The 23,928-nt window shown below is 37.1% G+C and overlaps 4 protein-coding genes and 1 non-coding gene across 6 annotated transcripts; 3 read left to right on the top strand and 2 right to left on the bottom strand.

The window, feature by feature from the left end:
• Positions 1-69: 69 nt before the first annotated feature.
• On the top strand, positions 70-1,680 carry LOC135606105 (sex determination protein tasselseed-2-like). The gene is made up of 2 exons (XM_065096906.1): positions 70-285; positions 390-1,680. Exons 1-2 carry the CDS (start codon positions 200-202, stop codon positions 1,222-1,224), a joined length of 921 nt encoding a protein of 306 aa, XP_064952978.1. The 5' UTR covers positions 70-199; the 3' UTR covers positions 1,225-1,680.
• Positions 1,681-4,297: 2,617 nt separating this feature from the next.
• On the bottom strand, positions 4,298-7,469 carry LOC103974536 (protein LURP-one-related 7). Its single transcript, XM_009389391.3, has 3 exons — positions 7,051-7,469; positions 6,386-6,595; positions 4,298-4,738 (listed from the first exon to the last, which is right to left on the bottom strand). The coding sequence occupies exons 1-3, from the start codon at positions 7,282-7,284 to the stop codon at positions 4,616-4,618; spliced, it is 567 nt and encodes a 188-aa protein (XP_009387666.2). The 5' UTR covers positions 7,285-7,469; the 3' UTR covers positions 4,298-4,615.
• Positions 7,470-8,480: 1,011 nt separating this feature from the next.
• On the top strand, positions 8,481-8,562 carry TRNAS-UGA (transfer RNA serine (anticodon UGA)). Its single transcript has one exon. It is a non-coding gene; the product is annotated as a tRNA-Ser (tRNA).
• Positions 8,563-8,804: 242 nt separating this feature from the next.
• LOC135606104 (uncharacterized) lies at positions 8,805-15,032 on the top strand. 2 transcript variants are annotated; one of them, XM_065096905.1, is made up of 7 exons: positions 8,805-8,970; positions 9,060-9,160; positions 10,508-10,604; positions 12,693-12,874; positions 12,988-13,185; positions 14,421-14,480; positions 14,641-15,032. In XM_065096905.1, the coding sequence occupies exons 3-7, from the start codon at positions 10,514-10,516 to the stop codon at positions 14,782-14,784; spliced, it is 675 nt and encodes a 224-aa protein (XP_064952977.1). In that variant the 5' UTR covers positions 8,805-8,970; positions 9,060-9,160; positions 10,508-10,513; the 3' UTR covers positions 14,785-15,032. The 2 variants fall into 2 exon arrangements, with proteins under 2 accessions (XP_064952977.1, XP_064952976.1); XM_065096904.1 differs by lacking the exon at positions 9,060-9,160 and having other exon boundaries at positions 8,811-8,970.
• Positions 15,033-17,675: 2,643 nt separating this feature from the next.
• Positions 17,676-21,050, bottom strand: LOC135606102 (CBL-interacting protein kinase 18-like). The gene is made up of 2 exons (XM_065096903.1): positions 20,879-21,050; positions 17,676-19,545 (listed from the first exon to the last, which is right to left on the bottom strand). The coding sequence occupies exon 2, from the start codon at positions 19,228-19,230 to the stop codon at positions 17,899-17,901; it is 1,332 nt and encodes a 443-aa protein (XP_064952975.1). The 5' UTR covers positions 19,231-19,545; positions 20,879-21,050; the 3' UTR covers positions 17,676-17,898.
• Positions 21,051-23,928: the final 2,878 nt, after the last annotated feature.

Below are 23,928 nucleotides of genomic sequence, written 5' to 3'. Positions count from 1 at the left end.
ATGTCAATATATATATTTAAATTTAATTTAATTTTTTTTTTTATTTACTAGACACTCAAAGAATTTCATAACTATATATTCACTAAAAAAAAAAATCCTTCGATTTGTATATTTAAAATTTAATTATTGGTCAAACACCCTCATTTCATCTCTTCCCTATATATACCCACCAATCGTATTCCGACACCCTTAGCCAAGAATGCCTGCTACTGAGGTGATGCCTGAGAAGTCCCATCCACTTGTTCACGTCCCTCCATGGGAATCTGCTGCTCCTACGCACAAAAGGTGCCTCTTTCTCTCTCTCTCTCTCTCTCTCTCTCTCTGTTCCCAGATAGATTTGGTAGATGATGCAATGTTCGATGAGTGTGCTACTGTTATATCGTATGTAGGCTCGAGGGGAAGGTGGCCATCGTGACAGGTGGCGCCAGGGGCATCGGTGAAGCCACGGTTCGGCTATTTGCGTGGCACGGCGCCAGAGTCGTGATCGCCGACATCGAGGACGTCGCCGGGGAGGCGCTGGCGGCGTTGCTCGGCCCCTCCGTCAGCTTCATGCACTGCGACGTGGCCGTGGAAGCCGACATCGAGCGGCTTGTTGACCGAACCGTCGCCCGGCACGGCCGCCTCGACGTGATGTGCAACAACGCCGGGGTGCTCGGGGCGCAGACGCGGCGGCGCAGGAGTATCGTGGCGCTGGACGCAGAGGAGTTCGACCGGGTGATGCGCGTCAACGTGCGGGGCACGGCGCTGGGCGCCAAGCACGCGGCCCGCGCCATGCTCCCCCGCCGCTCCGGCTGCATCGTCTCCGTGGCGAGCGTGGCCGGCGTCATGGGCGGCCTCGGCCCCCACGCCTACACCGCCTCCAAGCACGCCATCGTCGGGCTCGCCAAGAACGCCGCCTACGAGCTCGGCGCCCACGGCATCCGTGTCAACTGCATCTCGCCCTTCGGGGTCGCCACCCAGATGCTGGTGAACGCTTGGCGTGACGAGGCCGACGACGAGGTCGAAGACCTCGTCGAGTTGGCGCCACCGCCGACCGAGAAGCAGGTGGAGAAGACGGAGGAGCTCGTGAGGGAGCTGGCCAACCTCAAAGGCGTCACCTTGACGGCCAGAGATGTAGCCGAAGCCGCACTTTATCTTGCCAGCGATGAATCCAAGTATGCGAGTGGCCACAACCTTGTGGTTGACGGTGGTGTCACCACCTCAAGAAACCTCATTGGTCTGTAGCTGATTTGCCCTGGCCAGCAATCGTCCGCATTCTTCTTTGTTCATCTGTGTTTCTTTGCGGCTGAAGTCTTCCGAATCACCATAAATGCAAGTTCTTCCTAACGAGAAGAACAAGCTCAGGAAATGGATTGCATCTTTTGTGCAGTCAAACAGTGTTCTGTCCATTTGATTTCTCTCTCACGGACCAGAATCAAAGCAATGGATGTGACAAGAAATGGAAAAAGTCAGCAAGCATGCTACACATGAGAGGATGTTTAATCGATTGGTACACTGCTCTTATTAGCTTAGTACATGCAACTTATCAGAATAAAAATGATGGGTTGTCTTGCTAGCTTAAACAATGATTATTTTTTGTGAGTTTTTGAAGACAAGTAACAGCTAACAATGCCTTCTTTTATTGGGTAATTAAAGCTGTCTATTTCACTCTTGATCATAATAACATGGAGGTTTTTTTTTTTTGCCTTGTCAACTTTGTTTCATTTGTCTGATTTTAAGCCATCTGCTTAAAATGCAAACCTTCATTGGTTTAGTAGCAGCAAGTTGTTAAGAGGCTCTGAGGTGTTGCATCTGCTTGTCATCTTTCTTCTTCTGGTTAGTGGTCAACACAATCTCATTTTTTACAGATTAGTATAATGAGCTCTCATTTCTGAATCTATGATGTTGTATCACCTAATGTTGTACTTTATGTAAAGCCTTAATACAGGAATCAAGAATATTTAATGTTTTGTCATATGATGATCAGCTAACCAAGTGTCAAACTTACCCAATCAAAATGACCTTAGTCCATCTGTTCCTCCTGTTGCTCAATTTTATGGAAACCATAGTTTCTTTAAATCTCAGTATATTATCAATAAATCATTCAATACTGATCTTTATCGAATGAAAAATCTGATTGATCAAAACCCGATCAGCATATCGTTTCGTATTTAAAATTATTATCTCATATAATATATATATGTATATATATATATATGTATATATATATATATATATATATATATATATATATGTATGCAGAGTGAAAGTAACTAAAGGACAGCTCAAGAACATTAGAATTTGAAAGTTGTAAGCAATTAAGATCAAGAGGCTGATAACAGAAGAAGATTGGAGTATGTGGCTGCATTACAAACCACTTTCTTTTAATGCTTTAAATGCCTAATAAACATGTAAAACTCATTCCTGAAGCTATCAAGACCTTGAGCAGGACAGATGTAATTACTTAACCTGCTATGAACTAAGAAGTTCTCAAATGAAATAAAATATTTTCTTCAGGAAACAAGTGCCTAATTTAGGTGATCATACTGTGAATTAATTGACTTGGGAAATGGACTGAATTTTTTATGTCTAAACCACTAGAGGACACATCAAGGATCAGAAATGATTACGTATCAGTGATGTCAGAATACACAAACAAATTCCCTCAAAATAAACAAATAAGTGGACACCAGAAAGACACACCTGTATGTATCACAGTGACATATATTTCTATATTATGTACTATTGGGAGATTTCTTGCAAGTTATGGCAAATAGCCATGGGTTTTCCTAACTCTATTGCAAACCACTTTGGATTAGGTGTTTAGCTGGAAGTTTGTGAACAGAGACAGAATCATGTGCATTGAAGTGGTGTATATTTATTTTGGAACTGGATGGTGCTGCCTCTTTCAAGTATGCATTATTTGCTGATATTGATTGTAGTGCCCCTCTTATGCAAGAAAAGTAGTAGTTTTAGTCTCCCGAGGCATTATGATCTAAAATATTTAATCTCAATTTACTGATATTGTATACACCAAATCCTTATATTTATATACCAATTCAACTTTTTATCCACTTGCTACGCTCTCTCTCTCTCTCTCTCTCTCTCTCTCTCTCTCTCTCTCTCTCTCTCAATATGAATTATACTTGCAAGAGAGAGAGAGAGACATGTGGGTTGACAATTACCATCACAACTGAAGAACAGAAAAGTCATCAGGTGCTGGATGGTTGGGCAAACACTGATGATGTGAATAAAAATGCTTAATCCTAATTAAATGGGTTCTTGGAAATATCCTAAAAAATTTATATTGCAAGTCTCTAGTCCAGATTTGTCCTGGTTGAAACCCTAATTTCATAAACATTTGACAAGTATGTGGGTCTGCTTTTGGAGAACAAGTAGATCTGAAAAAGAGTGATTACTGTATCATTGGCACATTAATTCACAATGACATGTCACAGAGATGCAGATGAAGCAAAGAATAGCACATTGATTTCTCAGTTGCAGCTTTTTAACTGGATGGCAATGAAAACTCCATCTTCACATGGCAGATTATTTTTTTTCAAAAAAAAAAGGGATATATTACTTCAAAATCTGAAGGCCCTCCAGACCTGATCAGAAACAAAATTTGTAGGCAGCTAGGCAATGCCCACATCTATTGCATTCCTTATAAATATGAAGAATCTTTACATATTGAAATTTGTTTAGCCAACAAATAAGTTTTCTAAAACTGTTAGTCAGACACCATGGGGGTGGCTCCTCCCTGTTCAAAACTTTCACCAAGTCAGCATCATCAGATTCAATTTCAAGGCATTGAATGCCCTCTGTGATAGCTGGCTTGATCCCATCAAATGGCCATTAGCCCATTGTATCTACTCCTCCCTTCCAAGAAAATTCTGCAGTTTGTCAGTAGACATACATCATTACTATCAGACAATAGAAACCAACACCACCCTTTTTAGACCTGATCATCATAAGTCTCATCATCATTCAACTTAATCCACCCTATAGCAGGTTTAATTCATTGGATCCATATTTTACAAAGACCTGCTTCTAAAACTTTCAGAACCATAAAGTTCCATGGATTTCACATCACAAATAAACTCTTAGCAAGAACATGAGTTTTTGCCTCCTGAGAAAGCATCCAACAACTTCAACACATCGCTTATCAAGAAACAGATTTTTTGATGTATTGCTTATCAAGCAACAGATTTTTGCCTTCGTTCATCCGGAAGGAATTGGTGTGTTTCAGGTCTGCACTTGTCGACTGGAGTACACCTTGTCTAGAGCAGGATTCAGAAATAGGTAAAGCACCCAGGCAAAACATAAACCGAATCTTGTACTGATTACCGTCCAATTTCTTCACAGCAAATAATGTCCTTGGGCCTCTTATCTAGTGCACAGACATAACAAACTGGGAAGGCCAAGGTTAAATGGATAAATCTTTACTCGATGTGATAATGGAACTATTTACAGTACATTCAAAATGCCCCCAGTAACAATTTACAGTCCAGTGATAAGACATCATTCATGAGAAAAATCAATGAATTGCCCAATCGACCTGGCTCAGGAGATTACTTGTGGAGGAATGAGAACTCCTTACAACTGCATCACCAACGTTTAGCCCTCCGTTAGCAGGTTACTTCCAAAAGAAAGCCATGAGCATCGCGATGACAAGAACACAATCGTTTCCAGGATAAACAGTAAGTCGAAACTTATGCCTTGAATAAATAATCTTCCTCAGTTTGTACAAGAGACTTGTCTGCAGCCAAAAAAGAGTTATATTATTTCACACAAATCTGACAGACTTAACTGGTTTGATGACCCATAATATGATATCCAATTAACCAAAAGACAATAGAAACTAGATCTGCTGCAATGGCAGCTTGGCCTGTTTAAAAATAGACCTAAAACTAGTTTGAAAGAACAACTCCAAAAAGATGAACTGATTGCACTCATGGCTCGAAAAATGTGGAACAAAGACATCTATGGAGTATTCATTAACAGAAAGTAAACTAGAAACGAGTTTTCGCTCATAGATGCTGACATAGAAACGAAAATTATTTATAAAATGAAAAATATCCTCCTGTACCGAGCCAATTGTGTACCAAACAGAACCTAGGTAACCAAAACAAAGGAAGTAATAAAACAAGAGAAATATACTAAAATTTTGTCGTCTTTAAGCTTCTTTACCTTCATCTTAACATGCAAAGGGTCCACAGCACTGTCACAAGGAAAAAATACATTAAACTATGCCGTTTCTTGATCTAAAAACAGAACCAACATCTTTGGTAGTGCACTCCTGAAATCCAGAATAAACAAAAGACTTGACAACAAAATATCAAGAAGGAAAACTGTCTTAGTTCCTTCTTTACATGATGTCCACATGTAAGATGCCAGTAAAACATCTCACAAAAACTTATCTTTTTTCCTTGTTCTCCTGTTTCACATCCCAGCCACAAAGATTTTTGAAATTTTTGCCTTGCTTCAACTTCTAACAGCACACTTCTAACTAAATCTAAATCTTCTCTGCGGTGGAATGTCGTATAAACTAATTGCTGAATACTATTCACTAGAGTAGAAAATGCAAAAATAATTCACCTAAACTATCTTCTCTAGAGAAGATTGTCCATTATAAAAATTTAAAGTTCTCAAGCCAAGAAAAGGGCTTTAGTGGAATGGATGCTGTTCCTTTCACTAGAAAGAGACAAAAAGAGTCAAAAGCCCTCCATTATTGAGAAATATATATAAGGACAATGTAAATATTTCCATGTTAGTTGATCACCACTTTTTATCATTTTACATCCAGAATGGGACTGATCCAGTTCATCAACCATTTTTTCCTCCTGCATCAGATGATTATCTAATGTTCTTCAGAACGTCTACTACTATTGTATTTTCCCCCCAAAGCAATTTCTCAGAGAACTGGACACTTGCAATTCAGCAGTTACAATTAGCTCATTCGAAACTACATTTGTACAGATCAACAAATCTCATCATCTCCTACCAACAAGGAGAAATCCACAATGATTATCTCAATGTAAAGCACACAAAGACCTTCCGAACCATTTTTCTGCTTACAACTAACTTATGTTCTGCATTCATCATTCTCCATCACTCACCAGACAAAGAAAGATTCGGGATATCAAATAAACCAAGACCACATAACTTTCCTCCAACTGGTCATACCATCCTTGAAATATGCTAACAAGAAATTATGACCCACCACCATCCCCTAAAAAATGGAAATGAAGAAAATAAAAGAAGAATAGGATTCATCACAGAACCCCTGCAAACTTAGCACTTATTCCTGAATCATAATGATGTTGAAGAATATTAACAAAAATTACACCAGTGACATAATATGCCCTTAAAGTCGAGCAAATAATGGAGCAAAATTGATTATTACCTGAGCCACAGTCGAATTCCCACTTATTATGGTGCATGCTCTTCGAAAAGCGTTGCCTTTGAGTCTAAAACATGGTTTTTGGTCACCTATATTCGTGCTTGATAAGAACACGTGTAGCTCAGTTTCAAATGGAGAGTATAATATCTTTCTCACTGTAAAAATCAAATCCTTCAGTTCCTGGCTGTTCCCTCTGAAGCCGTGCCACTCATCCTACAAGATTATGTACTTCAGAACAACCGTGAAACTTCAAAGTAAAAGCTAAGCTATATTAAGAAACAAAATGGATATCCATAAATTACAAGGATCAAAGCTACTTGTACAAGTCCGCCTCTCTATCGTATCAGCATGAATAATCGAGTCACAAGAACATCCAAGTTACGGAATCTTGACGACTTAATCTGCAAATTTGGTCATTTATTGTCAAGACCACAATTCGCCCTAAGGAATAACCTAACGCGATCCTTAGATTTTGAAGCTGGTGAATAAAGGAAGAACAAAGTATCAGAAAGAAGTTGCAACCACGGCTAGTGGCCAAGCTCTTGAATTCACGAGCACGAACTAGTCCACGAGAATTAGCTATTGATGCTTTACCGGGTACGACCAAAAAATAATACTAAAAAGATGATATTTGAACGCGGTGTGAAGGAGAGGATGGAAGAGCTAACGTTGTGATAGACGACGCTGATCAAGGGATTGCCGGCGGCGTCGAAGAGGGTCTTGGTGAGGCGAGGATTGGGGGCGGAGGAAGAGGAGCAACGGAGGCGCCGGGGGGCGCAGATCCGGTAGGCGAGGCTGCCCTGGGCGTCGCGGACGGTTAACCCGTGGCCGGTGAGGGATTTGCGGATCTTGAAGTCGACGGGGATCTGCGGATCCACCGGGAAGAAGGAGGCGGTCTCCATGGAGCGTCTGGGGCAAGGGAAAGAGCAGAAGTCGAGGTCGGAAGAGTGCGAGGGCAGCGCAGCGGGCACACCGAGAAGGATCGCGAGCTTGCCTTTTTTGACCCGACTACTTGAGATGGTGCGTGTTTCCACCCGACCATAGGGGAAGGTAGCGCGGACAAGAGAGCCCTGCGATCGCAGGTTCGAATGGATCATCACCCACCGAAGGCTGCTCGTTTATATGGATCTAATAAATAGTCTATTTAAGACTTCCGAAATTTCATCCAATAAATTTATATTTAAGACAATAATGCATTGTATCATATCAAGATTATTTGATCATTTGTTAATCAAAAAATAAAAACTTAAAATAAATTAAAATATAACATATTACCTTCTCTTAAAAATAGTTATCTTGAATTTAGTTTAAGAAAATATGGGATAATTGTCCATATGTTATTAATCAAGTGATTGAATGTGTTCACTGTGTTAGCATCGGATTCTACCTCGATCCTTTGGATGTTGTAGCCAAGTGACGACCCTTTAGAATTGTCGTCAACTTATCATGATAGTTAGATTTGCTCGGGCAACAACATCTTCTATAAATAAATATGACTCAATAGAGTAGAAATCTTAAATCGTTTATCTATTAAAAAAATCTATCTGAATTAAGTTTGAACCATTGATTTAGATCACTGCATTAAGATATTACGAATCTCATCAGGAGTACCCTCCGTGATTATATTTAGAATTCAATCATAATAATAAATCACTATCTTATAAAAGATGAATCTAATAGATTTGACCCGGGGGGGAGGAGGGCGGGGGGGGGGAGAGGAAAGAAATAGCGTCCAAAAAAGATAGCCTCCATAAGAGTCTACCGACAAGAGAACCAAACCAAGGCTTCGATAGCTCATCCAAATCAAACGAAATAAAGTATTATAAAAAATTCTTAATTTGATAAAAAAAAACCCATAAGTTGAAAATAAACATTCCTTCCAAAATAGAGGATAGTAAAAAATAACATGATCAAATATTATACTTATCACTTATTATTTATAAAAAATTAGGATAAAAATTTTTAAAATCAGTCTAAGAATTATTGAATCATATTTTATTTATTTAGTATTAAATAAATTAAGTATTACTGAAATAAATGTGACTTCAGTTAAAATATTATATATTAAATAAATTAGTTCGACAAGATTGTCACCGTCGTCGATATGTCCGAGTGGTTAAGGAGACAGACTTGAAATCTGTTGGGCTTCGCCCGCGCAGGTTCGAACCCTGCTGTCGACGTTCTCTTTTTTTTTGTATTTTTATTACCAGCCCATGATACCTCTCCTACCCGTCAACCCTCGTGGAAGGGAGCGAACGACTAGGGCCCACCTTGTGGGTCCAGCCAATGACGTTGCTGGGTAGCTCTTCAGGACAGGAAAAATAATTTTATTCCTATTATAAGTCCGCCAGGCATCCCATGATTGCTCTTCCCAAACACGTCACGCTTTCTTCCTCCAAACGCCAATGAAAGATGGAGACAGTAAAGGGTGAATAGACATCAGCCAATAGCGTCGTCGTCTCCTATTCTCTCATCTCCTTCCCTCTCCTATTAAGCGTGATAGTCGACCCATCTTCCATTCGCCATTGGACAGGCCCAGTGAGGGAGAGGAGAGATCGTGCCACCTCCACCTTCCAGTAATATCTCAGGTACTCTCGATCTGATGCTTATCTCCTCATCTTGTTCTTGATCCATCTCCGATCTCATCTTTCGGCATCTCGTATGATTGCCTATTCAGGTTCACTAGACAGATTAAATTTCGAGGAATTTATTGCCCCTTTGGAGAGACCTTGAACTGATATCCATATCTGATGAGGGGTATTTTGATTCTTGCACAAGGTTAAGATCTGAACATTAATTCTTGACCGGCTCCAGAGTTTTCATCCCGTTCAATGCTTTTTTGTCTTGGAAGAGCACTCAACTAGGGATTGGTGGAGTGGAATCTTGGGCTCGAGATGTTACATAAAGCTAGAGTTTTTCGTGTTTGGTCTTGAGATTTGGATGTTCAATAGGGAATTCGATAAGCAAGATCATCGAACTTTTGGATATTTGGTACTGGTAGCAGCTACAAGTTTTAGTTTTGTGGAACATGAGCCTTCTTCTATACTCTGATGATTGTTCTGTTTCACGGGTTTGGTAATTCTAATGCAAAGTTTCCAAATTTACGATAGCTAGTGATCTAAATTTTATCTGCAAGAACCACAGAGACTTTGATTTCAGTTTCCTCTGATGGTGTATCAACATAGCTTTAGTCCCATTAATCTTGGCAGAACACTCGACAGGGAATTGGTGAAGTGGTATTTTGGTCTCTAGATGTTAAGCGAAGCTGGAGAAATTTTTTGTGTTTGGTCTTGTGATTGGGATATTAAATTGGGAATCCGATAAGCAAGATCATCTAAGTCTTAGAATTTTGGTACTAGTAGTAGCTACAAGCTTTGGGGAACATGTGCGTTCTATGCTCTGGTGATTGTTATTTTGCATGGGTTTGGTAATTCTAATGCAAATTTGTCAAATTTATGACAGATAATGATCTAAAAATTTTCACAACTCAAAGTCTTTACCTTCATAATCAAGATAATTTGCATGTCACATATTTTAGCCTGGGGACTTTGTAAATGATACTATATCAAGATTTCATGCTAAAAGGGAGAACTCAGTGCACGAGACTCCTTCCAATGCTAGATTTTGAGTGGGTCAATGCATACTGTCTTACCTCTATGTTTAGAAAGGTAGTTTCCAAAGCTTGAACCTGATTTCCTAGGTCTCAAAGGAACAACATTACTGTAATATCAAATCCCACATCATCAACATTTCATGCTAGGTTAAAAAAAAATACTAATTTTCTTTTTCTGAGACCTGTTTTACCAAACTTAAAAGCATATCTTTTCTAAACATGGTTAAGTTTTGACCATGATTTAGCTTGTTGGTCTTTTATTTTTTTTTCCTAGTGATGCTAAGCGCATCTCTGCAATCTATTCTATTTCTTTAACCATTTTTCTTTATGAGAATGTCTATGCATATTCTTGCCAAATATTCACGTTGAAGCCAAGGAGATGGAACTTTTACGGAAATCAGCATATTTGAATGATTGATAAATATATATCCATGGTAGTAGGCATATAGACAATATATTTTAATCAATGGTTGAATACTGAGAAATAAACCAATATTTTGCTTATGTAACAGGTAACTATGGATTCAAGATTAAGCTTTTCACTTCTTATGCTGGTAATCAGCTTTATTCCAGCAAATGCCAGAAGTCTGGCTACCTTGGATGCCTTTGGTGAGTTTTTTTATGTGGATTGTCTTGGTAATTTTGTTTTCAAACTGCTTCATTCATGCCATTGTACTCTAACGAGGGATCTCTTTTGGCTAGTGTGCACAATATCACGTGATCTGTGTTACTTCTCCAGCTCATAATTTCATGTAATTTAGTAAAACCATGACACACAGTAAATCTCGACTATGTAGAACACAATATAAAGGCATCGATTAGAATCTAATATGACATGTTTGATTGCTCAAATTTTATTAACTTGACTATTTTTGTTCTCGTCTCTTTTACTGTGGGAAAAGGACTGTCCTATTGGTCAACGTAAGTCAGGTAGGTTGCAATGTACTATACAAAAATGTTATTGGCACATGCCATGTGAACAAGTGTTGGAGGCGTTAACACATAATCCAATTAATATGTTGTGCCGACTGACACAGGGGCATGCGAATACATGATATCATACCATGCCAAAGATATTGACATATTCGTATGCCATGAAATGATAATCCTTTTGTTGGAACATTACTTCATGTGTGCAAAATTGTTAGTGTATACTTGTATACTTATTTACTGGACGTTCAAATCATGCACATTGTCCAAGGAATTTTGTTAACTATTTATTTCAATAAGAACTTGAGTTCAATTGAACGACAAATGAGAGATTTACATAGAAGTTGCACCTGAGTTAAACTTGTAACCTTATGTGTTGTGGGTTTAAGAAGTGTTAAATCATTTATTTTATAAAATATGTAATTTATAAAATTTTAAAATAGGTATTACATGATTGTGGTTATAATTTTTTGTATTGCAAACACTGGCCATTCCTTCGAACTATCTCAAATCCCCTATACAGTTTTTTGTTTTTCACTACTAGTATGCAAGCATTGTAACTAGATAATCAAAAGGGACACTTTTGTTGGACCTTTTAATTTGAAAATACTATGTACCTGCCAGATATCTTGAAGATATTTTCTTCAGTTTCTCTAAATTTTAATATCTTCTGCAAGAACCCGTTAATATTTGTTTTTTAATGCGATTACCAGTGTCTACATATCTTGTTCATTTCCTTTAGTTTATCAAGTCTATAATTGATTTTTCATCTTAACCAATAGAATTGCTTGAGAACTATCATATAGCTTTGTATTTGGCTCATGAACATCCTTTTTAATCAGTTATCTTTTGATGTATTTTTTCCAAAATTCTTCATCATTACTATTTTATACTACGCTCCATGGTATTTCTCTTTTTTAGCACCACCAACTCTATATCGAAGGCATGGATGACTTTTTAAACTCTCCAAAAAGACTTTTTCGTTACACATTTAATTAAATTAGTTAACAATATGGAAATATCCCATTGTATATGCATCATTTTCACTCAAGTTCCAAATTCATATTTTCACCTTTTAGACTTCGCTATTTAGTTTCAGAAGCATCTGATCTACCTTTTTCTTTCTCTTCCATTCCCTTAAAAAAAACTGTCTTGCTATATAATTTCCTCGAGGTATAACTTCATAATATTTGCATGTGTCTTCATGTGTCCTATCAATTAGAAGGGAGGCTGTTTTTTGGCTTCAATGAAGGCAGCCTCTTTAGTTGCAAATGTGACCTTTTTCTTTTGAATAATCAAATCTAAGGAAATCAGGAATTTTCTTATTTAGCTCCTATGCGTGGTCATTTTCTACAAGTATCTATTTTAACAAAACCTGATTAATTAATCATAATGGTTGAGAAAAATAAGGGTGGCAGATACAGATGTACTATTCACATCTATATCTGCTTTAGAACCCATTTGAATCCATATTCATATCCTTTATAAACAAATATGGTTGCATGACATTCCCAGTATCCATATATAAGTGTAAATACACATGGTTTTTCCAATAACTGATCTATATCCAATCTGTTTTAGAACCTTCAGACATAAGTGTAATTAATCAATGATAATCAGACTTCATCAAGAGGTAAAATACAAAAAAGATACTGGATTGTATGTATCAATTCCAAAATTATGTGGTCGTACTGGAACTGTGTTTTATCAATCATATGAATCAGGAAAGTTTTTGCATACTTGATTAGTTTCATGCTTATGTTTTAGTTGTGGAAGTGGATAACAAGATACAAAGTGAAAGTAGCATCGTAAGGAATGAAAAATTGTGCACACTCTGTGAAGACTTCACTTCCAAGGCTTTATACTATCTTGGTGAAAATGAGACTCAGACTCAGGTTCTCAGTACACTTCATAAAGCATGTTCCACACTGCATTCTTTCAAACAACAGGTATGCTTGCCTTTTTTTGTGTGGAGAACATCTAGTTCTGATTAAAATTTTTAATATACATATTGTGAATTCTAATTCTTTGTTCTCCTCTGGAACAATTTTTTTCTTGTCAGTGTATTACATTGGTAGATTACTATGCACCAATGTTTTTCTTGGAGGTTTCCACAGTAAGTCCAGAGCAGTTCTGTGAAAAGGTGAATCTCTGTGGGGAGACTTTAGTGATGCAATTGCCAAAGCGCGATGATGCCTGCAGCCTCTGCCAGAATGTTGTTGTAGAGGTTCTTGTCAAACTGAAAGATCCTGACACAGAGGTAGTAACTCCTTTGCAATACTGGAAAAAAAATCTCCTGTGAAATACCAGGTCCCTGTTTATAATGCTTCAGATGCTTCTCTTCCTAGTTAGGACATGTTTTTGGTGCTATCTACTATCATCTTAATCACAGAACAAAATTTTCTCATATCTTAAAACCGTAGTTCCATAATAGTAGCATCATCAATATATTGTTGGTACGTCAGATCAATGCCATTTAATGCAATCTTTGAGGATTAATAAATTCTGCTTCATGCCTGTAATGACTTGATTATCCATAGTTATCATATAACATGCCATATTATATTATCATTTGGCAAGAATCAATAATTTGCAGAAATTTATAGATACACTAGAAATGCTCTTTATACATTAATATAGGCTATTCTGTGCAATTTTATTGCGGTGATTAGGTGTAATTATTTTCAATTAGATGCATATCCTAATCTAACCAGCAAACATTCTCCTAATTGTTTGCATCAGCTTTAAGGCTCCACATTTGATATACTGTGTGATTGTTGTTTATATAAGATTGACCATCAATGTGAGGATCATTCCTTCCAAATGGTGCCTTTTATTTCGCACAAAATATAAGTCAGCTGTTCTTTAAATAGTCCATTCATTATTTCCTGTAAAATTTCATTTTATCTGAATGCAAATCAATATGGATGACTAAATGAGGAAGGTAATAATTACAATCCAAAGATCTAGTCAAGGTTGACTTTTCTTTCTCATAGGAATTTCGGATTGCTACTCCTCCCACTAATTTTTTCAATGAGAATTTCGTTATAAGGCTATAGTTTTGACAACAAAATCATATATGAAATGAAATGAATTTATGGATTATGACCGTCTTGTGTGTTTCTGGCAGTACAATTTATAATGTTAAATTTCTCTTCAGTGCCTATCACCGAGTGATTTTGGCTCTTGCAAACTTTATTGTGGTACTTCAACATAATGTTTAGTACTTAAGCCGATGTTTAGGTTGCTTTTCTGTGACGATAATGCTTTATTATAAGTGATACAAAAATTCATTCTTGTTATTGAGCTTCTTGTAATCTTTGCGTAAATTAGGTTACATGTTTATTTCATCTATGCTGTTTTTTGTATAGTTCTTGTTCCACATCATAAGACTGATGAGCTCACCAGATCCTTTAAATGCGTCTTGTTCACGTCTTGAAGTATGATTTTTCACCTGCGGAATACTAATCAAATCTACCTGTGGATATTTTCCAGCTTGAGGTGCTCGAGACACTTCTGAAAGGCTGCAGCAAAATGGAGAATTTTGCCCAAAAGGTGAGCTTTTCTCCATGTTATATTCGCTTCATGGTTTTAGAATCATCTTGTGTTTGCTTCTCAAACTCAAAGACGTGATGGATTGCCTCCTCTTACGATCAAATGTGAATTACCCAAGACGAGTGATTGGGCTTGTCATTCAATTCTTCTCTTTATGCAGTGTAAGAAACTGGTCTTCCAATATGGCCCACTAATCCTCGCCAACGCTGAGAATTTTCTCGAGACGAATGATGTCTGCACCGCAATCCACGCATGCAAGGATAGTCAAGAAGATCTCACTGCATCCATGCTTGCTGATGCTTGAGCTATGAAGGTAAAAAGAAGCCTAAGATATTTCTGCGCTCTGCACATGAGCATAATTGTTGAACTTATGTCGCAATAATCTTTTACTCTCCAGTGCTGTAAATAGAAAACATCTGCCTCAAGCTTGTCATTTGTGCATAAGCGTATCGGTATTGTACATTACCTAGTCAACCTGGCCTTGTAATAGTAAATACTTGACATCTCATGGCTCTGTGATTCTTAAATATCTCAGTATTATTCTAGTGTTCACATGTCTGCCTCATTCTTCATCTTGTTATATGTCTACTGTGCAATTTTAGTGTTCCACATACTGCAATAGTTAGCAATATCTGTTATCTGAAAGGAATATTCTAAATTGTTGTTGAAGGATTAGTTTAATGAAAAATAATGTTTTGCAGCTGTGGGATAATGCTGATTTGGTTTGCATTAGTATCATTTGTCTCCAATCCAAAATCTATCTTTTCCAAGTCTCAATCATTCTCTTTTAGACAAAAGGAAAAATAGATGATTAGAACTCTGATCAGCTAAACCGAAAAAGTAACAACATTGCTTCTTTTAGCTGAAAGACCTCATTTAGAATTAAGAACTTCAGTAGGAAGATGCAGTCTTGGTGGCAGTAGGTACTAATGGGAATTAAGAACTTCATTGGGAAGATGAAGCAGTCTTGGTGGTGGTAGGTACTAATGGGTATCTGACCTAATCATGTTCATAGACTATAATAGCAAGTACCTAGGAAGATGAAGCAGTCTTGGTGGTAGTAGGTACCAATGGGTATCTGACCTAATCAGGTTCATAGAGCATAGCAAAGTATTTAAACATCACTGATTGGTACCAAACAACACATTGTGATCCTCCACCATCTAAGGGAAACATTTGATTTTTTGCATATAGGATCATAGTCCATTATGCATGTATAATAAAGTAAAAAAAGAATAAAACTATTTACAAAATTAACCCATTTTGTTTATCTAAGTGTACAACATTGTGGACTGTGTACCAATCAGCACATAAGTATTGACATGCACTAAGCATGGTGCCAGAAAGGCACACCTATCAATTGGATCCAATCAATAGGACACAGGTTGACAATTACCCATGCCAACAAGGTACACATATATGCTAAGTCAACTGCAGCCTAAAAAGTGGATGTATATGATTAAGCTGATTAATAACTTGTGCCTCAGGCATGGTACAGAATCAAGTTGTATCAGAAAGGTATATGCACATGTACAAGATGTCGAGAAATAGTAATCCTTGGGCAGAACTACAAAATATGACCAACACTAGGAGTTCCATGTTAAGAAGAAAGAACAGCTAGCTATAAGCAACAGTCATGATACCGAGAAACAATGTTGCGGTTCACTGAAGGAATTACAAATTTCAAGATAGATTTCCAGAAAAAAAAAAAACATTATACGTTACCCAACCCTCTATATTATATTCAACATGAAAGCGGCATAGCCATATGAGCACTAAACGAAAAAATTGCAGTCATCACATCAATGTGTTTTATGCCTGCAAGCATCACTACTACCATTAGACCATGTTTCCTGCTTTGACACTTAGCTAGCTCACAAAAACATTACAGAAATAGTTCAGCAAAGCATGAATGTAATATTAAAAAAAGTCGATGAAAGTTACACACACAGGGCAGCAAAGCACTAGTTTGCACAAGTTTTATACTTACAAGGCAGCATAGTGACATATAAACAGATACAATACCAAGCATATAAAATATCTGGAGATTACTTAAGCAAGAAACACACGTCAGCTTGCTACATCAGAAAATATTATTAAGACAACTGCAGCCCGAAGCATATGATTAAGCCAGTTCTGGACTTGCGCCATAGTACTGTATAAAATCATGTTGTATCAGAAGGTATAGGCACATGTCCCATGCCCATGAAATGGTAATCCTTGTGCAGTAACATAAAGACTTAGATGGTATTACTGAGACATTTAACGTGCCACAGTAGGTAACACATAAATAGCACTCATCGAACCCTGGAATGTTCCAGTTCAGGTTTCCTCCCCAAGAGAATGAATCTAGAAGGGATTACAAATCCATCGAGACCCTTGCATGCTACATTCACAGAAAAATATGCCAAACCTCTAGGTTTAAACTGTAAACGAGAACAGCCAGCCATATGAGGCCTCAGACAATAAGCTTGCAGTCAATAATCCTACAGCAATAAGCTTATGTCAGCAGTCACAAAAGCATTGCACAAATGGTTCAGCAAAGCATGTATAATAATATTCGAACAGACTTAGATGGTATTACTGAGACATTTAACATGCCACAGTAGGTAACACATAAATAGCACTCATCGAACCCTGGAATGTTCCAGTTCAGGTTTCCTCCCCAAGAGAATGAATCTAGAAGGGATTACAAATCCATCGAGACCCTTGCATGCTACATTCACAGAAAAATATGCCAAACCTCTAGGTTTAAACTGTAAACGAGAACAGCCAGCCATATGAGGCCTCAGACAATAAGCTTGCAGTCAATAATCCTACAGCAATAAGCTTATGTCAGCAGTCACAAAAGCATTGCACAAATGGTTCAGCAAAGCATGTATAATAATATTCGAACAGACTTAGATGGTATTACTGAGACATTTAACATGCCACAGTAGGTAACACATAAATAGCACTCATCGAACCCTGGAATGTTCCAGTTCAGGTTTCCTCCCCAAGAGAATGAATCTAGAAGGGATTACAAATCCATCGAGACCCTTGCATGCTACATTCACAGAAAAATATGCCAAACCTCTGGGTTTAAACTGTAAACGAGAACAGCCAGCCATATGAGGCCTCAGACAATAAGCTTGCAGTCAATAATCCTACAGCAATAAGCTTATGTCAGCAGTCACAAAAGCATTGCACAAATGGTTCAGCAAAGCATGTATAATAATATTCGAACAAGTCAATGAGGATTACACACAACGGCAGCAAAGCACTAGTTTAAACAAGTTTCATAGTTTCAGAAAACAGCATAGCAACATATAGACAACAAAGATGGAAATACCGAGTATCTAGAATATGGGGGGGATTACTTAAGCACGAAACACATATCTGCTTCCTGCATCAGAATGTTGCAACTTTAGCATCAAGGTTAAGACTGCTGCTGCTCCCCATGCCATGCCCAGACAATGTCCTTAAGGGCTGGTCTGATGTCCTGTTTCCACGTTTTCTGGTATTCCAGGGTATCTCCATTTGTCTTTTTTATCTCGACCATATGAAACGCTGGCGTAACCTCGAAGATTTCTGCATCAATTGCCAAAACCCCCTTTCTCCCTTGCGTCGTTCCTTCCATTTTCAACACCCCATGATCCTTCTTCTTCACTTTTAACTTCAAAAACTTTGCAACATCCTCCAACTTTGAGATAATCGTAGAAGCCGGCTGACAAGATATGAATCTTGCTTCTCTCTTGTGGTCGGTCTCCTCGAACAGACCAGAAAGATTAAATCCAGCTGAAAGAGAGATGATGTCAAAAGCATTTAAGTTAGCAAGTTTCCCCATCTCTCGCCTGTCCTCGGACACATTGGTACCGGGGGAACTAATATCCTCATTGGTATCGGATTGATCAATTTCTTGTGTTCCTTTGCCATTTCTTATTAATCCTCCATCAAGTCCCTTTCTAAACCAAGGATTTCCCATAATCTTTGCAATTGAGATCCTGGAAGTAGGATTTGGGTCAAGAATGCGTGAAAGCAACTTCCTAACATCCAAGGGGAACCAATTGGGACACCTGAATTCTGCTTTTCCAATTTTCCTATACATTTCTATTAGATTTGGATCATGGAATGGGAGATAACCAGCCATAAGAACAAACAAAATCACCCCACAAGACCATATGTCGGCTTTGGCACCATCATATCCTTTTCTACTGAGCACCTCAGGAGCAACATATGCCGGGGTGCCACAAGTGGTGTGGAGTAAGCCATCTTGTCTCTTAGATTCAGCAAGAGCACTCAACCCAAAATCTGAAATCTTCAGATTTCCATTATCATCAAGCAGAAGGTTTTCGGGTTTCAAATCACGGTGATAGACACCCCGGCTATGACAGAAGTCCACGGCATTAATCAGCTGCTGAAAATATTTTCGAGCAACATCTTCTTTGAGCCTGCCTTGAGCAACTTTGTTAAACAGCTCACCACCCTTCACATATTCCAGGACAAAATATATTTTGGATCTAGTGGCCATGACCTCATAAAGCTCCACAATGTTTGGGTGTCTCACCAGCCTCGTCACCGATATCTCTCGTTTGATCTGATCAATAAGCCCAACCTTCAACACCTTCTCTTTGTCAATCACCTTCATAGCAACACTCTGGGAAGTTCTTATATTCCTAGCATAGTAAACCTTGGCAAAAGTTCCCTTCCCTAGTAATCTACCAACCTCATACTTCTGCAACAACACATTCCCTTTATTTTCTGTCTCCATTATATGAAAAATTCTAAAAAGCAATCCCACTGGTGTGTATTGTTTCCTTTAGGAGTGGTATCTTCAGTGTGGTTGATATCAACCGTCGTCCCCAAGATCGTGGTCTAATACGACAGCTTTTGGAATATATCTAGCTCCATCGAAACAATGTGCATAAAGCACAGAGTGGATGTTATTGTGCTCTCCAATATCATCAAGGATGAACAAGGGCAGCTTGGCTGAAGTGACATTAAAATTTACAGATGAAGATCTCCTCGCGTTCAAGCACATCTTTCAGCATTCCCTGATATTTGTCTTCCAGTTTTCAGCAGGAGACTACAAAAGAAATGAATAAATAAGAGTTTTTCGAAGAAAAAAAAATGTGGGCATGATATAATAATGGAGGTTTAAAATAAAGCAAAAAACATAAAATAGTCACTCTAAATTAGAGCAAAGAATCTAAACAAAGAAAGACTGATGACAAACAAGAGCCTTTTTAATAGGAATGGAAAGAAAAAATGGCAGTATATTTGCACTAATGATTAGACATTGTAATAGTAATGGAAAGAATTAAAATTTAGGCGACTACTCTTTACAACCCTTTTTTACTATTTATAATCTCACTTTAAAATTTTTTAATAATTCGAAACTACTCCTTTACAAATGAACATAAATATCCTCTTCTTCTGTCTCCTCCCCTTCTCCTTCTTAGTATTTCTTTTTCTTTGTATTAAGAAAGAGACTAAACAACCCCCTTAAAATATAAAAAAAATATTTAAAATATTTTTAATAATTCTAATCTAGAAAAAAAATATTTCAGGTTCAGTAAAAGAAACGTATAAAAAAAACGAGACTAATGACAGACAAGAGCCTTTTTAATAGTAACGAAAAAAAATGAAAATGGCAGCATACTTGCACTAATGGTTACTCAACTCCATGTTAGAGAAGATGACAATACTAGCAAATAAGAAAGTTTGTTATCCTCAAAGAAAGAAAAAGATATGATTCACCATCTCATCTGCTATTAATTCCAATATCGACTTTTTATTCCTTTTTTAGATTGAGAAGAAGAAAGAGAGAGGGAGAGAGAGAGGGAATACGTCTGATTCGAAATAAAATGTTTTAATCAACAGGAAAAAGCAGTGAGAAACATTTTACAGATTTGTTTAACATCCAATAAAAAAAAATCAATAGAAGAATGAACCATACCAAAATAATAATTAAAAGAAACCAAGCTAATTTCTCACAAAATCAAAAGAAAAGAAATTAGAACAGCAATGCAAGACTGCAATAACAGACGCAAGAAGAAAGAAAAAACCATCACAAAAACAAATCTCCAAACAAACATATGTGGATCCAACAATTCGAGTACCGAAAATTTCTTGTTCGCCATTAGCCTACAAATCTGTGACGATAACAACGTGTTTAACCGAGGAAAAAAAATGGAACTCAAATCAATGATAAAGAAAACCCATCTGTACAAAAAAACCCAACAAAAATGCGTTCTTTACAGATTGAACAGCATCAAAATTGCCTTTTTTTTTTCTTTAATTTTCCCGCATCGGGATGCCGAAACAGAGAAATCTCGTGGCCGGCTATAGTATGAGAATCCAAAGACGAAATCGAAGCAAAGGACGGCAAAAAGGCCACAACCTGGTCGAATTCTTACCTTTTTATGCACAACAAGATCCCGGTAGAAATCCACAAGGGGCCGATGAAGATCTGAATCGAAGGATCCAAGAGACACACAAAGCAAATGCAAATGGAGGGATGGAATCAGAAGGCGAAGCGCCCCCAATCGCTCCTAATATGCACTCTCTCTCTCGCTCTGTCTCTCTCTCGCTCTGACACGCCTCGGGCAGTAGAATCCTTATATATATATTTCTATATATCTACGGTGATCATACGCAGGTACTGTTTCAAAGTTTAGGAAATGCCGAGTTTGCCCCTCTGGACCCCTCTAATTTGTCGCTCTTGTTAATAATTTCCATTAAATATCAAATTCAATTTTTTATAAAAGCAAAAAATTGTTCTTATTATATCGATAAAGAAAATTAAGCCGACAATCGGACACTAATGTTAATTCAACATCATATCAATTATTGTATGATAAGTTTCATAAGGATGAGTACAAAAACCTACACATTAATTTTCTATTGATGTTTTTTGTTTTTTCTATCATTTCTTAATGGGGAATCTAAACCTAATGCATTAGTCTAAGTCTCTTGACTGTTTGTTGGCATAATGCGACGGTGGGTGGGATCATAGCAATTTAATTGTCTATTTTTTTTAATGTTTAATTAGTATTAAAATGGAGAAAATGGGCCCAGCCCACCTCGGCCCATTTGGGACGTTGCTCTTCTGGCGTCTTACACAACTTTCACGATCTTTCCCACGAGATTTACATTTATTGTCTATTTTTTAATGTTTAATTAGTATTAAAAAGGAGAAAATGGGCCCAGCCCACCTCGGCCCATTTGGGAAGTTGCTCTTCTGGCGTCTCAGAGAAGTTTCACGATCTTTCCCACGAGATTTACATTTATTGTCTATTTTTTATGTTTAATTAATATTAAAAAGGAGAAAATGGGCCCAGCCCACCTCGGCCCATTTGGGACGTTGCTCTTCTGGCGTCTTAGAGAAGTTTCACGATCTTTCCCACGAGATTTACATTTATTGTCTATATTTTTATGTTTAATTAGTATTAAAAAGGAGAAAATGGGCCCAGCCCACTTCGGCCCATTTGGGACGTTGCTCTTCTGGCGTCTTACAGAAGTTTCACAATATTTCCCACGAGATTTACATTTATTGTCTTTTTTATGCTTAATTAATATTAAAAAGGAAAAAAATGAGGCCAGCCCACCTCGGCCCATTTGGGACGTTGCTCTTCTGGCGTCTTGCAGAAGTTTCCTGTGCGCACTACCGACAACTTGAGTCACGACATCGGCGACGACCTCTCACCGTCCGCGTTACGAAAAAATATCTAGCCCCAGGTTTTAAATATTATATATATTTTCTCTTGGTGTTATATATATATACACATATACATATATATATATATATATATATATATATACATATATATATTTATATACATATATATATTTATATACATATATATATTTATATACATATATATATTTATATACATATATATATTTATATACATATATATATATAATAACTGCATGGGCCCCAGAAGAATTGGCACACCTTTCAATCAAAGCGTGTGACGTCGCCGGGCCCCGCATTTGGTTGGTGGGACACGATGCATGGTTTAGGTTCGACACGACGCCGACTGGGCCCCCATGGGCGTGATTCGGTCCAATCGAATAAGATGCGGCTAAAATTTTTTGATTTCATATCTTCCATATGATACGACGTTGCTAACATGTTTAGTTGTGGTGGAGTTCACGAGTATGTTTGAGAATATATTTATGTTGTTGATATATATTTGAAGAAACAAAAAAGGTTTAAGTTAATGTGTAGTTGTGAAATATTTTGGGTGCTTGATAAGCAATAGATGAAAAATATTTTTTAAATATATATTAATATTTTTGTAAAATTATATTTTAAGAGTTCATTGAATATTACGTGATGAATTTATCATTATATTATTTTTAATATAGATATAAACTAATAATTAATTAATTAAAAAAATTAGTACCATTCTTGATATTAGCGACGAAGCTGACAAACAACTCACGAGTGGTGCGACGAAGCAAGCGATAGGGTGGACTTATTATAGAAAGAGTCGATGACGATAAAAATTAAGAGAATGAGAAAGGAAACGAAGGTTAGGATTTTAATTATATACTAATAATTTTATGATTTTACAAAATGTCACAGGGTGCTTTTAAATTTAAAAAAATTATTAACATCATGTAAATACTAAATTGCTAATATTATCATAAGATAGCATCGACATTTAAGCATTTACAATATAACATCCAGGTCAAATGTGATTTTAAATAATTATCAAATATTAATGTACACATTTATAACATATTTCTAAACATAATAAATTTTAAATTAAAAAAAAAAATATTTTATTGGCTTTTGGGTCCTCACTAGCAAATCAAAAGAACTCATACTAATGGAGATTGACACTTCAGTCTTAAAGCACAGTTGTGCCAAAAGAATGATTAGGTTTTGTGACCACACCATCATCATCATCATCACTCAGCTTTTGAAGTAGGGTTGTAGAGTGGTCAAGTTGCATGTGATGGATGTTAAGAGGATCCAAGAAAGTGCTACACTTTCTTCCATGTCCTTTGTGCAATTTGCAAGTTTCCAAGATAACCTCTTCAAAGAGCTCCTACAAATCTTCAACCTTTTTATTTCCCCATGGCTCATCACCCACTAGCATCATAAAAAGCAGCATCACTTACTCTTAAACTTGGTGGCCAATTTTATCTATTGGACTAATTGTATATTTACATTTTTTATTATGCATTTTATATTTTCGATAACATGTTTGAACACTTCATTATCTGCATGCATTGTAAATCATATTTGTCTTCATGATCATACATTCTATGCCTAATAGTATATATGATTTGAACTGATCATCACCCGTATATAATATTTTTCGACACTAATAAGACGCAAAAAAATTAAGTTAATAGATAGAATAAGATCTATTTATTTTGTATTCTCAATAGCATGTGGCATTCTTACTTTAAATTAATAATAACAACAACAATAATAATATTTTTAATG

Source organism: Musa acuminata, chromosome BXJ2-2, assembly GCF_036884655.1.
Source record: "Musa acuminata AAA Group cultivar baxijiao chromosome BXJ2-2, Cavendish_Baxijiao_AAA, whole genome shotgun sequence".
NCBI classification, from domain to species: domain Eukaryota; kingdom Viridiplantae; phylum Streptophyta; class Magnoliopsida; order Zingiberales; family Musaceae; genus Musa; species Musa acuminata.
The sequence above is the reverse complement of the archived record's forward strand: the minus strand, read 5'-3'. Positions and strand labels throughout refer to the sequence as shown.